Source organism: Scyliorhinus torazame, chromosome 3 (genome assembly GCF_047496885.1).
Source record: "Scyliorhinus torazame isolate Kashiwa2021f chromosome 3, sScyTor2.1, whole genome shotgun sequence".
In the NCBI taxonomy this organism is placed as follows: Eukaryota; Metazoa; Chordata; class Chondrichthyes; order Carcharhiniformes; family Scyliorhinidae; genus Scyliorhinus; species Scyliorhinus torazame.
This window is the reverse complement of record NC_092709.1, coordinates 114,137,533-114,153,917: the sequence shown is the minus strand read 5'-3', so window position 1 is coordinate 114,153,917 and position 16,385 is coordinate 114,137,533. Positions and strand designations below refer to the sequence as shown.

Genomic DNA, 16,385 nt, shown 5'->3' with positions numbered 1-16,385 from the left:
AACGGAATGAGATAGGAAAACCTATATGTCCCACATAGGAATCTGATGAAGCTGACCCCCTCTCGAAACAAAAAACAAGGGAGTAAAAGTAAATAGAAGATTAAGGTAAAAGCGTAACAGATGGGTTCCTGTAGAAAAAGGAATTCAGATTTGTGTGTGAGATAAGGCTAACGGTTAACTGTGATATTTGTGAGCTGTGAGAATCTGTGTGTTTTGTTTAACCAATTAATTTTAGTCAAAGCATGAAGTGGGTTGTATTTTTTATCGTCTGTCATTGTGAGTCAGAGTCAGACATTATAACCTAAGTGATTTTTGTTGAGATTTCTCTAATGAACGGAAACATTGGAAATTACGATCAGTTTAAAAGAAAGAAAGTGCCTTTACGAATAAAAGTAATTGAATATGAATAACGTAAATGGCATCATGCCAAGTTCTCCGCCCCTTAGATTCTGCAGGAAACATTAACCATTTCAGCAGACAGTTGATCTTTTCTGAATTGACAAAGAAAAAATATACGTCTCTAAGAATAGCTAATGCCTATAAAATCAATCTTTGGAAATTGACTTAAATGTGTGCTATTTATAGCCCCCTCCCAGGGGATGTTTTGCTGCTTCCAAAATACTCTTATGGTGCATCTTGGTCAGCTTTGAAGGATGGGATTGCAGTCCCACCTGGCATAAAAGGGGGCTGGGTCCCCAATAATGATAATCATTTGAATGAAGGAAATGAGTCCCTCGAACACTGGTTTGCAAGTAGAGGAGAAGAGGCGATCATGTAAGGGGCCAAGAAGCATTTAACCCCCAGGAAGGATGTACCGCAACTAGCAACATCTGACCCTATTAGGAGACAGATACACTGCAAATTAGGAGCGGTAATACATTGCATTGATAATGGAATGTTTATAGAACTGTCTCAAATACGAGCTCACCAGCTGCAAAATTTAATAACTTCTGAGCCTGTGCCCGATCGCTCTGTGTTTCTGTTCAATGCTGGCAGCTGAACGTTAACCCTAACAGTACCACTGTTAAAAAACTGCAGGATGTCTTACAAAAGATTAATGACCCTTGGGCACAGCTATTAAAACACCTGATGGAGTCCAGATGAGAGAATATAGTGACCCATTGCATGGCTTGGTATGCTCGTGAGGATGAGCACGCATACAATTTACAAACGCAAAGTCACTTAGGACAGCAGACATCGTTGCATGTCACTCCTTTTTATTTTTCGGTGTTGTGGGATTCGGAATGTTAGTACAGTTGACCCATAGACAGAGGGACCTTTTTAGGATGGATTTAACTTCAGGATTCATTGGTGCCAGACACAAATGTCATTTTGTCTTCTATACCCCCAACAACGGATACTTTCTCAGCCTTTTTCTCCATATCATTGCACCCAGAAAGTCAATATCTATTTGCCTTTACATATCGGAATTAACAGTATTAAAAGAGACTTGGACGAGTGCCAGTTGTCTGCAGGCTCAACATTCCCTCAATATGATGACGATTTATTGATAGCCTTAGAGGGAGGGCTAGGTTGTCAACAGATTACCCTTTTGTTATTATCACATCTGGCAGAAAGAGGGCACAAGTTCTCAATGGACAAGCTGCAATTCTGTCAGGAGACAGTTCAGTATTTGGGATTTCAGCTGCAGAAAGAACAGCGGAGGCTTGGGTCTGAAAGCTGTAGCAAGGGTACCAACTCCACGCACGAAAAAGGAAACCTTTACCTTCCTCGGAATGGTGGGCTATTGCAGGCAGTGGATACCGGACTATAGAGAGATTGATGCAGTACTGCGTAATGCGACCCTACAGGACGCCCCTTCAGTTGTTACCTGGATCCCAGAGAGGGAGTAAGCATTTTGTAACTTGAAACAAGCCATGATTAGCGCCCCTGCCTTGGGACTTTCTAATTTCAGCAAGCCCTGTCCTCTTTATGTGAATGAACAGGGGGATTTGCAACAGGGGTCCTGGTGCAAGAGCATGGAGGAGGGAAAAGACCCCTTGCCTATTACTCGGTGGCCCCATGTGCTGTGGCAAAAGGTATGCCAAGTTGCTTAAGCGCAGTAGCAGCCACAGTGGCCATAGTAGAAAAAAAAAATCAGTTTTGCTGCTGCTTAATTCATCCGCAACGTAGCATTTTACTGTGGCTCGACACACTGGTTACAAAGTAATCCTCTCTAAAACCAACTTTATCTACAAGCGAGCGCCAGCTGTCAAACGTGCTACACTCTTACCCGCGCCCTCGGAAGCAGAACATATGTATGATCATGACTGTTTACAATTGGTTGAAGCCACCACAACCCCTCGACCTGATTCACCCACGAGAAAATCCAGACATCATCTTTTTCACCAATGGGTCAGCAAACCGACCAAATGATATGACCCTCCTGGCCGGCTATGCAATAGTAACTCCATTCTAGATATTAGAAGCTTTTGCTCTGCCTTCGGGAACGTCTGCTCAAGCGGCCGAATAGTTTACCCTTAATAAAGCATGTATTCTAACTAAAAATAAAACAGTCAATATTTATATGATTCCCGATCCGCTTTGGGGTAGTACATGATTTTTACCAATTATTGAAAAACAGTGGATTCATAACTTCCTCCGTCAACCTATTAAACTTGATAAATTGGTTTTAAATTTACTAGATGCTGTTTAGCTGCCCAGCAAGATAGCTGTTTTAAAGTGTGAAGCGCATATTACTGCAGACGATGAAGTCTCATGCGACAATAGATTTGCTGATAAAATAGCAAAGGAAGGGGCTCTCATACAGCAGCCACAACTGCAAGCGGCTGCAGTTGAACTTCCGTCCACCATAACAGAACCAAAGTTAAATCAGGCACATGAGCAAGCCTCCCTACAGGAGCATCGGTCTTGGCTAAAAGCAGGTTGCTATCAAGACAATTTTGATAGGTGGATAAGGGCTTTGAAAATAGACCAAACGTATGAAGCTCTCAGGGAAATTATACTTTTGGAGGAGTTTAAAATTCAATTCCCGATGTAGTGAGAACTCATGTGGAAGAACAGAGGGTTAAAACTGCGAGATTAGCAGCAGAAATGGCAGATGATTATAAATTAGTTCATAAATCAAAGCTTGGTTTCCGACATCAGTTTCAGCCTGTGAGGGATAGAAACTGCGGACATGAGAAATACTCAAGTGGTAAAGGTGATCTGATGGGAGATAATAAGGAGAGTGTACCTCAGATTAAAAAAGAAATCCAGGAGGGTGGAAAAGAAATGAAAAGTTTCAAATGTTTTCACTGTAATAAACTAGGCCATGTAAAGTCACAGGGAGTGATTCTCCGATATTGAGGCCAATTGTTCGCGCCGCCGTGAATGCCGTCGCGTTTCACGACGGCGCAAACAGGGCCCGGACACGACCTATTCTGGCCCCCACAGGGCCATAAATCGAACCTCGAGGAATTTGTATACAAATCCAACAACTGAATTTATTTACCCTCTCTGCCTGTGAGTGAGACATGTATATTAATGTGTTAGTATGCAGTTTACCCTCTAAATGATGTTGGATTAATATGATAATATAAAAACATCAACGCTGTCATTCTCTTCAGGTTCGCTAGTACTCTCAAAGTTCTGTATGATGTAGTTTACACCGAGTTGCGTGGATCCCATCTGGCTTTTCTTTTACTTTAACGGCTGGTCGGGTTGTTAGCAGCACTTGGTAGGGTCCATTCCACCAAGGAGAAAAATAATCTTTGTTTAGTGCTTTCACATATACTTGATCTCCAGGTTTAAAGGATGTGTATTTCCCTCTTTTAGATGCATCTGAGACTGTCGCACCTTTTCATGTGGGGGATGCCCTTAGTTAGGGGGTCTCTGTGGGGGGCCTCTTTAGTCAGGCAGTCCCTGTGCAGGGTCCCTTCAGTAAGGGGTACCCTGTGGGAGTCTCTTAGTTAGGAGGTCTCCTTAGGGCAGTGCAGCTGCCACATCTGTGCCTCTGGCATCAACTCCCCATCAACGGCGTCAATGGTGAGCGGCTGAAGGTGCGCACTACTTTTGTGGGCCAGATCCGCAGGCTGAGTCCGCCATGGAGCACGGCACGGCCGCAGCAGGCCACCACCGTGCGCACGCACAGCCACAGAACCAATAAAACTCAGGGCCATATCGGCAGCTGGAGCTGTGAGCTCTATGCTGCCTCTCTGCTACTCCCAGCAAAACGGTGAATCGGTGGCCATTTTGCGCCAGTTTTCCTGGCGTAAAAGACTACCGTTTTCACACCGACCTGGGGACTTAGTCTCCAAAACGGAGAATTCAGCCCCATATGTATGTCTGCCCTCAATACTGAACAGCAGCTGCAGCTTTCAGAATGCAGGGTCATGTTGCTCTGCATATGAACTGTAAAGTGGATCTTCCATTTAATTCCTTGCTTGGCTCCTACTTTGATTATATTGGACACACCAGGAACTAAAAATCCTATGCTTGAAATTTCTGCTGGTTCTTTCTCCAATTGTCCACTATAAATTGGCCATCGTGCCATTTCTCTGAGGTTTCTGTGACAGGGGAATGGGGAAACATCCGAGAAGTTGGATTCAATATTAACCAAAATGACCTTCAATAGACTCTTAATACCTTTATAATACTACTTTAGAACTGTTAAATTCAGTGATCTTAATATTAATGTTAATGCGAAAAACATCCCAAGGTGCCCATAGAAGCATAGTTGGACAAAATTGGATGGAGAGCCAAAGAAGGGGGTCTTCGGGAGTGACCAAATGTTAGTACCATGTACATTGTTGAGAATGATGTTTAACATGATTATACCGCTTTCATCTGCATTGGCCCTTGGTCAAGGCATGGATTTTGATTTGTGGAGGCGCAAAATGACTAATTAAAATTAAGTATACCTACTTACATAAAGAAGAATGCCAATAAGCTTTATCAAGGCAGGAATGATTAATGAAGTACATTTCTTGGAACAGATGGCATTTAATAAATTAACCCATAGTTTCTATAAAGTAAGCCATTGTTTTCAACAGGCTTGCCTGCTCCCTCCCTTCCCCAAAAGCACCCTGAGTTAACCCCGAAGTATTGGGAACAGTGCCTTTGTAAAGCTATATATTTATTCATAATTATCACTCAACTCTGTCATGTTTACTGTCCCCGGGTAGCTTGCTATCTGAAATGCAGCTGTGACATTTAGCTGCTAAAATCTGGCCCATTCTTTTATGGTCACTTCACCTTTGTTGACAGGTGACTTAAATAGACACAATCTGAGGTGAATATGAGACTAATTTTTCAGAGACATTTCTGTAGATTAGCAGTTACGTTCAAATCTTCAATTCCCACCCTCGGCGAGAGACCAAGTTTTCAAGGCCACAAAATCCAGCAGGAAAAACTAACTTTTGTAAACATTTGAAACTTTGAATTGGATTCTCTGAAAGACCGAAAGGCATCTGCTCGAAACAAACCTCTGATAGACTGACAAGTAGGTAAGTAGGTATGTAGATATACCTGGAATTGCATCAAGGGTGCCTGGGAAAACTGAACTACTCAAGGGAATGTCAGCATCTTCAGCGGTTTTGTGGAAAAGGTCGAAGGAATATCTCTGTAAAATACAAAATGACACACTCCTGTTACTAGCACTCTTACCATTAGCTTATATCAATACAGACAAAAATAACACAAGGCCATTGTCAACTATTTATACCTTTTCCCTGAGGGTCCTGCCATTCTCTCACTGATATTAATGCAGTGTTACGTCTGAATGAACGTTAACATTGGTGTTAATAACTAACTGGTTGAATTTCCCTGATCATTAAAAAAATTACTGTCAAAGTATAAAAAACAAAAACAAGAGGTGTAATTGCTACAAAGAGCCTTTTTTTATCCGCCATTTGGCGGACAGCTAGTAGTTATCAAGTTGCATACATATCAGGCAGGAGTACAGGTCCCCTGTGGAAATTCAGAACTGAGATAGAGCAGATTTGTGTCTTTGTAAGTGTGCAGTATACAGTAATCTGTTTGGGCGTATGGTGTATTTATGCGACTACAGTGAGAATTCATAAGTCTGTGTTTATACAAACATAGGGCGGAATCGTTCCAGAAATCGGTAAAGTGCGATTCTGGGCAGGTAAAGTGACGTTTGCCCCGCTGATGGCAATGGCAGATTTTTAGGCCGTGTTGTGCGGCACTTCATATACAAAATGCACGGGTTTCACGTCAGATCACTTTTAATAGGGACATGGGGAGCCACATTGAGAAAAATAAAGAAATGTTGTTTTATTTACAACCCAATATATACACTGCCCATTAGACACCTACCACGTTCCTGTTCTGGTCAGTGCCTCACTGGCCAACCTTTCATACAAAGATTAACAGAGATGCCGAGCCCCTAGCGGAAGAGCTCATACTGCGCAAGGACCATGGGAAGACAATCATTCCAGCCCCGTAGGCCCTGGGCGGGCTATTACGTTGCTGGCAGGCAGCCACTGATTCGACTGCCCCGCCATCACCACTGCACTTCAATAATCCCAGCACCATATTTAAAGGCCAGCCCTGCACAAGTCAGAGGAAGCTGCTGGGAAGTCAAGGCTGGTAAATCTAGGAAGCATACTGCCCTTCGGTTCCCTTTCCTTCCCTCCCTCCAGCCCTTCATTCAAGCCTGTGGCGCGGCACTGCAAGGCAGCCATGAAGAAGCTGCTATTCAGACTTGCATATGGCCCCTCTACTCCTGAAGACACGGAGCTGCATCGTGAGCGCTGTGCCAGCTTCAGTGCACTCACCTACAAGCTCCGCTCGAAGCTTCGCTCCAGATGTACGCCTGTTTAGTCCAGTCGAACATCGTGGCATTCTGACATCACATGTAGTGGGAGTTAAATTTGACCTAGGCGTATGGGGCGGGATTCATCCAGCCCTGGGCTGGGCCAGAGAATCCCCGCGACCGGGCCACGCCGCCCTGATGCCGGCACTCGATTCTCCGCAGAGTGGAGAATCGGCACCACTGGCGCCGGCGTGATTGGCACGGTACCGGTCGCAGGCCACTCTACGTGGCCAGCCCGTGATTCTCCGGCCCAGATGGGTCGAGTGGTCGTGAAAAAAAAAACAAGTCCCGACGGCGCCGTTCTAACCTGCTCTCAGCCGGCGGGAACTCGGCGCGGAAGGGTCGGGGGGCGGCCTGTGATGGGGGGGGGGGGGGGGGAGTCCGGGGTCCACTGATCTTTGCAGGGGCACTTGTCTTTGCAGGGGCAGGCCAGTCGATTTCGGCATGAGAACAGCTGGTGAGTCAGTTTCAGCGGGAGCATTGCGGAAGTGGCTGCTGGGAGGTAAGTCAACCTTTAAAAGCACTTGTCTTTGCAGGGGCAGGCCAGTCGATTTCGGCGTGAGACCAGCTGGTGAGTCAGTTTCAGCGGAGCAGTGCGGAAGTGGCTGCTGGGAGGTAAGTCAACCTTTAAAAGCACTTGTCTTTGCAGGGGCAGGCCAGTCGATTTCGGCGGGAGAATCAGCTGGTGAGTCAGTTTCAGCGGGAGCATTGCGGTTGCTGGGAGGTAAGTCTGTCCTTTAAAAGCACTTGCCTTTGCAGGGGCAGGCCAGTCGATTTCGGCGTGAGAACAGCTGGTGAGTCAGTTTCAGCGGGAGCATTGCGGAAGTGGCTGCTGGGAGGTAAGTCAACCTTTAAAAGCACTTGTCTTTGCAGGGGCAGGCCAGTCGATTTCGGCGGGAGAATCAGCTGGTGAGTCAGTTTCAGCGGGAGCATTGCGGAAGTGGTTGCTGGGAGGTAAGTCTGTCCTTTAAAAGCACTTGTCTTTGCAGGGGCAGGCCAGTCGATTTCGGCGTGAGAACAGCTGGTGAGTCAGTTTCAGCGGGAGCATTGCGGAAGTGGTTGCTGGGAGGTAAGTCTGTCCTTTAAAAGCACTTGTCTTTGCAGGGGCAGGCCAGTCGATTTCGGCGGGAGTGGAGCTAGCTGGTTAGTCAATTTCAGCAGGAGCTAAGAATTTTTCTTTTTTTTTAAATTAGTTTTTTAGGCGGGAACAGGAAGTCGACCCGCGGACATCTGGGAAGACCCTCACCAATAAATTCTGGTGGAGAGAGACACGTGTAGTGTCTCCCACCCGCCCTCCTCCTCTAACCTAATAATAAAACCCATTGGTCTGAGGTAAGTACCATATTTTGTTATATTATTATTATTTTTTATAAAAATTTAATTTAGTTGTTAGCCAGATCTTGGTAGAAAGTTAGAGGAATGGCAGGGAAGGGAGTGCAATGTTCCTCCTGCAGGATGTTTGAGGTGAGGGATGCAGTTAGTGTCCCTGCTGATTTTACCTGCAGGAAGTGCTGCCATCTCCAGCTCCTCCAAGACCGAGTTAGGGAACTGGAGCTGGAGTTGGAAGAACTTCGGATCATTCAGGAGGCAGAAGGGGTCATAGATAGCAGCTTCAGGGAATTAGTTACACCAAAGATTGGAGATAGGTGGGTAACTGTAAGAGGGACTGGGAAAAAGCAGTCAGTGCAGGGATCCCCTGCGGTCGTTCCCCTGAGAAACAAGTATACCGCTTTGGATACTTGTGTGGGGGGGACTTACCAGGGGTAAGCCATGGGATACGGGTCTCTGGCACGGAGTCTGTCCCTGTTGCTCAGAAGGGAAGGGGGAAGAGGAGCAGAGCATTAGTAATTGGGGACTCTATAGTCAGGGGCACAGATAGGAGATTTTGTGGGAGCGTGAGAGACTCACGTTTGGTATGTTGCCTCCCAGATGCAAGGGTACGTGATGTCTCGGATCGTGTTTTCCGGGTCCTTAGGGGGGAGGGGGAGCAGCCCCAAGTCGTGGTCCACATTGGCACAAACGACATAGGTAGGAAAGGGGACAAGGATGTCAGGCAGGCTTTCAGGGAGCTAGGATTGAAGCTCAGAACTAGAACAAACAGAGTTGTTATCTCTGGGTTGTTGCCCGTGCCACGTGATAGTGAGATGAGGAATAGGGAGAGAGAGCATTTAAACACGTGGCTACAGGGATGGTGCAGGCGGGAGGGATTCAGATTTCTGGATAACTGGGGCTCTTTCTGGGGAAGGTGGGACCTCTACAGACAGGATGGTCTACATCTGAACCTGAGGGGCACAAATATCCTGGGGGGGAGATTTGTTAGTGCTCTTTGGGGGGGTTTAAACTAATGCAGCAGGGGCATGGGAACCTGGATTGTAGTTTTAGGGTAAGGGAGAATGAGAGTATAGAGGTCAGGAGCACAGATTTGACGTCGCAGGAGGGGGCCAGTGTTCAGGTAGGTGGTTTGAAGTGTGTCTACTTCAATGCCAGGAGTATACGAAACAAGGTAGGGGAACTGGCAGCATGGGTTGGTACCTGGGACTTCGATGTTGTGGCCATTTCGGAGACATGGATAGAGCAGGGACAGGAATGGATGTTGCAGGTTCCGGGGTTTAGGTGTTTTAGTAAGCTCAGAGAAGGAGGCAAAAGAGGGGGAGGTGTGGCGCTGCTAGTCAAGAGCAGTATTACGGTGGCGGAGAGGATGCTAGATGGGGACTCTTCCTCCGAGGTAGCATGGGCTGAAGTTAGAAACAGGAAAGGAGAGGTCACCCTGTTGGGAGTTTTTTATAGGCCTCCTAATAGTTCTAGGGATGTAGAGGAAAGGATGGCGAAGATGATTCTGGATATGAGCGAAAGTAACAGGGTAGTTATTATGGGAGACTTTAACTTTCCAAATATTGACTGGAAAAGATATAGTTCGAGTACAATAGATGGGTCGTTTTTTGTACAGTGTGTGCAGGAGGGTTTCCTGAAACAATATGTTGACAGGCCAACAAGAGGCGAGGCCACGTTGGATTTGGTTTTGGGTAATGAACCAGGCCAGGTGTTGGATTTGGAGGTAGGAGAGCACTTTGGGGACAGTGACCACAATTCGGTGACGTTTACGTTAATGATGGAAAGGGATAAGTATACACCGCAGGGCAAGAGTTATAGCTGGGGGAAGGGCAATTATGATGCCATTAGACGTGACTTGGGGGGGGATAAGGTGGAGAAGTAGGCTGCAAGTGTTGGGCACACTGGATAAGTGGGGCTTGTTCAAGGATCAGCTACTGCGTGTTCTTGATAAGTATGTACCGGTCAGACAGGGAGGAAGGCGTCGAGCGAGGGAACCGTGGTTTACCAAGGAAGTGGAATCTCTTGTTAAGAGGAAGAAGGAGGCCTATGTGAAGATGAAGTGTGAAGTTTCGGTTGGGGCGATGGATAGTTACAAGGTAGCGAGGAAGGATCTAAAGAGAGAGCTAAGACGAGCAAGGAGGGGACATGAGAAGTATTTGGCAGGAAGGATCAAGGAAAACCCAAAAGCTTTCTATAGGTATGTCAGGAATAGGCGAATGACTAGGGAAAGAGTAGGACCAGCCAAGGACAGGGATGGGAAATTGTGTGTGGAGTCTGAAGAGATAGGCGAGATACTAAATGAATATTTTTCGACAGTATTCACTCAGGAAAAAGATAATGTTGTGGAGGAGAATGCTGAGCCCCAGGCTAATAGAATAGATGGCATTGAGGTACGTAGGGAAGAGGTGTTGGCAATTCTGGACAGGCTGAAAATAGATAAGTCCCCGGGACCTGATGGGATTTATCCTAGGATTCTCTGGGAGGCCAGGGAAGAGATTGCTGGACCTTTGGCTTTGATTTTTATGTCATCATTGGCTACAGGAATAGTGCCAGAGGACTGGAGGACAGCAAATGTGGTCCCTTTGTTCAAAAAGGGGAGCAGAGACAACCCCGGCAACTATAGACCGGTGAGCCTCACATCTGTAGTGGGTAAAGTGGAGGGGATTATAAGAGACAAGATTTATAATCATCTAGATAGGAATAATATGATCAGGGATAGTCAGCATGGCTTTGTGAAGGGTAGGTCATGCCTCACAAACCTTATTGAGTTCTTTGAGAAGGTGACTGAACAGGTAGACGAGGGTAGAGCAGTTGATGTGGTGTATATGGATTTCAGCAAAGCGTTTGATAAGGTTCCCCACGGTAGGCTATTGCAAAAAATACGGAGGCTGGGGATTGAGGGTGATTTAGAGATGTGGATCAGAAATTGGCTAGCTGAAAGAAGACAGAGGGTAGTGGTTGATGGGAAATGTTCAGAATGGAGTACAGTCACAAGTGGAGTACCACAATGATCTGTTCTGGGGCCGTTGCTGTTTGTCATTTTTATCAATGACCTAGAGGAAGGCGCAGAAGGGTGGGTGAGTAAATTTGGAGACGATACTAAAGTCGGTGGTGTTGTCGATAGTGTGGAAGGATGTAGCAGGTTACAGAGGGATATAGATAAGCTGCAGAGCTGGGCTGAGAGGTGGCAAATGGAGTTTAATGTAGAGAAGTGTGAGGTGATTCACTTTGGAAGGAATAACAGGAATGTGGAATATTTGGCTAATGGTAAAGTTCTTGAAAGTGTGGATGAGCAGAGGGATCTAGGTGTCCATGTACATAGATCCCTGAAAGTTGCCACCCAGGTTGATAGGGTTGTGAAGAAGGCCTATGGAGTGTTGGCCTTTATTGGTAGAGGGATTGAGTTCCGGAGTCGGGAGGTCATGTTGCAGCTGTACAGAACTCTGGTACGGCCGCATTTGGAGTATTGCGTACAGTTCCGGTCACCGCATTATAGGAAGGACGTGGAGGCTTTGGAGCGGGTGCAGAGGAGATTTACCAGGATGTTGCCTGGTATGGAGGGAAAATCTTATGAGGAAAGGCTGATGGACTTGAGGTTGTTTTCGTTGGAGAGAAGAAGGTTAAGAGGAGACTTAATAGAGGCATACAAAATGATCAGGGGGTTGGATAGGGTGGACAGTGAGAGCCTTCTCCCGCGGATGGATATGGCTGGCACGAGGGGACATAACTTTAAACTGAGGGGTAATAGATATAGGACAGAGGCAGAGGTAGGTTCTTTACGCAAAGAGTAGTGAGGCCGTGGAATGCCCTACCTGCTACAGTAGTGAACTCGCCAACATTGAGGGCATTTAAAAGTTTATTGGATAAACATATGGATGATAATGGCATAGTGTAGGTTAGATGGCTTTTGTTTCGGTGCAACATCGTGGGCCGAAGGGCCTGTACTGCGCTGTATTGTTCTATGTTCTATGTTCTATGATCGGCGGGCCAGCCTCTCTGGCTGGGGGCCGCCCTTCCTATGCGCCGGCCCCTGTAGTCCTGCGCCATGTTGCGTCGGGGCTGTTGCATTGAAGGAAGCCACTGCGCATGCGCGTGTTGGCGCCGGCGCCACTGCGCATGCGCGGATCCCGCGGCACACAATTCGCGCCGGGATTGACAGCTGGAGCGGTGCGAACCATTCCAGCGCCATGCTGGCACTCTGTTGGAGCCATAATTAATCCTGGCAGCGGCCCTTGGCGTGGACACTCTGCCGCGGCATTGGAGAATCCCGTCCATGATTCCAATGTATGGGTCCGATAACGAAATACAAATATTTTGGGCGGAATTCTCCCTTCTGGGAACTAAGTCCCCACGCTGGCAGGAAAACCGGCGCCAACCAATCCGGTGTCAACAGCTCCTGAAAGTGTGGAATTCTCCGCACTTCTGGGGGCTAGGTGGACGTCGGAGGGGTTGCTGCCATTCCTGCCGGCGCCGAACTCCCGACTCCGGAACTCAATCCCTCTACCAATAAAGGCCAACACTCCATCGGCCTTCTTCACAACCCCATCATGAGTTCAAGCATGCGCGCAACCGCCGGTGTGATCTCGTGCATGTGTGGAACGGCCGGCTTGATTCGGCGAATGCACAGACCTGCCGCCGTATTTTCACGCATGCGCGGGAGGTTCTCTTCTCCGCGCCTGCCCCCGGGCAATATGGCGGAGCCCGATTAAAGGCCCAGCACGGACGAAAGAAGTCCCCCCCACTGAACAAGCCCGCCCGCAGATTGGTAGGCCCCGATTGCAGGTCAGGCCACCAAAGAACAAAGAACAAAGAAATGTACAGCACAGGAAAAGGCCCTTCAGCCCTCCAAGCCTGTGCCGACCATGCTGCCTGTCTAAACTAAAATCTTCTACACTTCCTGGGTCCGTAACCCTCTATTCCCATCCTATTCATGTATTTGTCAAGATGCCCCTTAAATGTCCCTAACGTCCTATTTCCACCACCTCCTCCGGCAGCGAGTTCCAGGCACCCACTACCCTCTGTGTAAAAAACTTGCCTCGTACATCTCCTCTAAACCTTGCCCCTCGCACTTTAAACCTATGCCCCCTAGTAATTGACGCCGCTACCCTGGGACAAAGCCTCTGACTATCCACTCTATCTATGCCCCTCATAATTTTGTAGACCTCTATCAGGTCGCTCCTCAACCTCTGTCGTTCCAGTGAGAACAAACCGAGTTTATTCAACCGCTCCTCATAGCTAATGCCCTCCATCCCAGGCAACATCCTGGTAAAACACTTCTGCACCCTCTCGAAAGCCTCCTCATCCTTCTCGTAATGTGGCGACCAGAATTGAACACTATACTCCAAGTGTGGTCTAACTAAGGTTCCATACAGCTGCAACATGACTTGCCAATTCTTATACTCAATGCCCCGGCCAATGAAGGCAAGCATGCCGCATGCCTTCTTGGTTACCTTCTCCACCTGTGTTGCCCCTTTCAGTGACCTGTACACCTAGATCTCTCTGACTTTCAATACTCTTGAGGGTTCTACCATTCACTATATATTCCCTACCTGCATTAGACCTTCCAAAATGCATTACCTCACATTTGTCCGGATTAAACTCCATCTGCCATCTCTCTGCCCAAGTCTCCAAACAATCTAAATCCTGCTGTACCCTCTGACAGTCCTCATCGCTATCCGCAATTCCACCAACCTTTGGTCGTTTGCAAACTTACTAATCAGACCAGTTACATTTTCCTCCAAATCATTTATATATACTACGAAAAGCAAAGGTCCCAGCACTGATCCCTGTGGAACACCACTAGGCACAGCCCTCCAGTCATAAAAGCACCCTTCCATTGCTACTCTCTGCCTTCTATGACCTAACCAGTTCTGTATCCACCTTGCCAGCTCACCCCTGATCCCGTGTGACTTCACCTTTTGTACCAGTCTGCCATGAGGGACCTTGTCAAAGGCCTTACTGTCCATATAGATAACATCCACTGCCCTACCTGCATCAATCATCTTTGTGACCTCTTCGAAAAACTATTATCAAGTTAGTGAGGCACGACCTCCCCTTCACAAAACCATGCTGGGTCTCGCTAATACATCCATTTGCTTCCAAATGGGAGTTGATCCTGTCTCAAAGAATTCTCTCCAGTAATTTCCCTACCACTGACGTAAGGCTCACTGGCCTGTAGTTCCCTGGATTATCCTTGCTGCCCTTCAAAACCAACCCTTTCCCTGGCTACCCTCTTGCTTTTTATGTACGTGTAAAAAGCCTTGGGATTTTCCTTAACCCTATTTGCCAATTACTTTTCGTGACCCCTTTTAGCTCTCCTGACTCCTTGCTTAAGTTCCTTCCTACTTTCCTTATATTCCACACAGGCTTCGTCTGTTCCCAGCCTTCTAGCCCTGACAAATGCCTCCTTTTTCTTTTTGACGAGGCCTACAATATCTCTCGTTATCCAAGGTTCCCTAAATTTGCCGTATTTATCCTTCTTCTGCACAGGAACCTGCCGGTCCTGAATTCCTTTCAACTGACATTTGAAAGCCTCCCACATGTCAGATGTTGATTTACCCTCAAACATCCGCCCCCAATCTAGGTTCTTCAGCTCCCGCCTAATATTGTTATAATTAGCCTTCCCCCAATTTCGCACATTCACCCCAGAATCACTCTTTTCCTTGTCCACCAGCACTTTAAAACTTACTGAATTGTGGGGCGGGATTCTCTGACCCCCCGCCGGGTCGGAGAATCGCCGGGGGCTGGCGTGAATCCCGCCCTCGCTGGTTGCCGAATTCTCCGGCACGGATATTCGGCGGGGGCGGGAATCGCGCCGCGCCGGTTGGCGGGCCCCCCCCCCCGGCGATTCTCTGGCCCGGATGGGCCGAAGTCCCGCTGCTGGAATGCCTGTCCCGCTGGCGTGGATTAAGCCACCTCTCTTACCGGCGGGCGGGCTCCAGGGTCCTGGGGGGGGCGCGGGGCGATCTGGCCCCGGGGGGGGGTGCCCCCACGGTGGCCTGGCCCGCGATCGGGGACCACCCATCCGCGGGCGGGCCTGTGCCGTGGGGGCACTCTTTTCCTTCCGCCTTCACCACGGTCTCCACCATGGCGGAGGCGGAAGAGACCCCCTCCACTGCGCAAGCGCGGGGATGCCGTGAGCGGCCGCTGACGCTCCCGCGCATGCGCCGCCCGGCAATGTCATTTGCGCGCCAGCTGGCGGGGCACCAAAGGCCTTTCCCGCCAGATGGCAGGGCGGAAATCAGTCCGGCTCGGGCCTAGCCCCTCAAGGTTAGTGCTCGGCCGCTCAAGATGCGGAGGATTCCGCACCTTTGGGCCGGCACGATGCCGGACTGATTCGCGCCGTTTTTGGCGCCGGTCGGAGGACATCGCGCCGATTGCGGAGAATTCCGCCCCAGGTCACTGTTCCGGAAATTCTCCCCTACTGAAACTCTACCACCTGGCCGGGCTCATTCCCCAATACCAGGTTCAGTACAGCCCCTTCCCTAGTTGGACTATCTACATATTGTTTTAAGAAGCCCTCCTGGATGGTCCTTACAATCTCTGCCCCATCCAAGCGCCTAGCACTAAGTGAGTCCCAGTCAATATTGGGTACTTGAAGTCTCCCACCACAACAACCCTGTTGTTTTTACTCCTTTCCAAAATCTATCTACCTATCTGTTCCTCTATCTCCCGCTGGCTGTTGTGAGGCCTGTAGTAAACCCCCAACATTGTGACTGTATCCTTCTTATTCCTGATCTCGACCCATATAGCCCCGCTGCCCTCTGAGGTGTCCTCCCGTAGTACAGCTGTGATATTCTCCCTAACCAGTAGCGCAACTCCGCCACCTCTTTTACATCCCCCTCTATCCCACCTGAAACATCTAAATCCTGGAACGTTTAGCTGCCAATCCTGCCCTTCCCTCAACCAGGTCTCTGTAATGGCAACAACATCATAGTTCCAAGTACTAATCCAAGCTCTAAATTCAGCTGCCTTACCCATTATACTTCTTGCATTAAAACATATGCACTTCAGGCCACCAGTCCCGCTGTTTTCAGCAACATCTCCTTGTCTGCTCTTCCTCAGAGCCATACTGGCCCTGTTCCCTAGTTCTCCCTCAATGTTTTCACCTTCTGACCTATTGCTCCGGTACCCACCCCCCTGCCATACTAGTTTAAACCCTCCCGTGTGACACTAGCAAACCTTGCGGCCAGGGTATTTATGCCTCTCCAGTTTAGATGCAACCCGTCCTTCTTATACAGGTCACACCTGCCCCGGAAGAGCTCCCAGTGGTCCA

General features: G+C 48.2%; 1 protein-coding gene across 5 annotated transcripts in view; it reads right to left on the bottom strand.

Annotated features, from left to right (window-relative positions):
- The window catches only part of LOC140408650 (uncharacterized), a 1,063,199-nt gene that overhangs the window by 218,302 nt on the left and 828,512 nt on the right, over nucleotides 1-16,385 (bottom strand). For all 5 annotated transcript variants that reach the window (XR_011940163.1, XR_011940164.1, XM_072496138.1 and 2 more), the window contains one exon: nucleotides 5,470-5,563. Coding sequence is in view for 3 of the 5 variants with exons in the window: in XM_072496138.1 (XP_072352239.1) it covers nucleotides 5,470-5,563 (94 nt within the window). In the remaining 2 variants the exon portion in view is untranslated. The remainder of the gene's footprint in view (nucleotides 1-5,469; nucleotides 5,564-16,385) is intronic.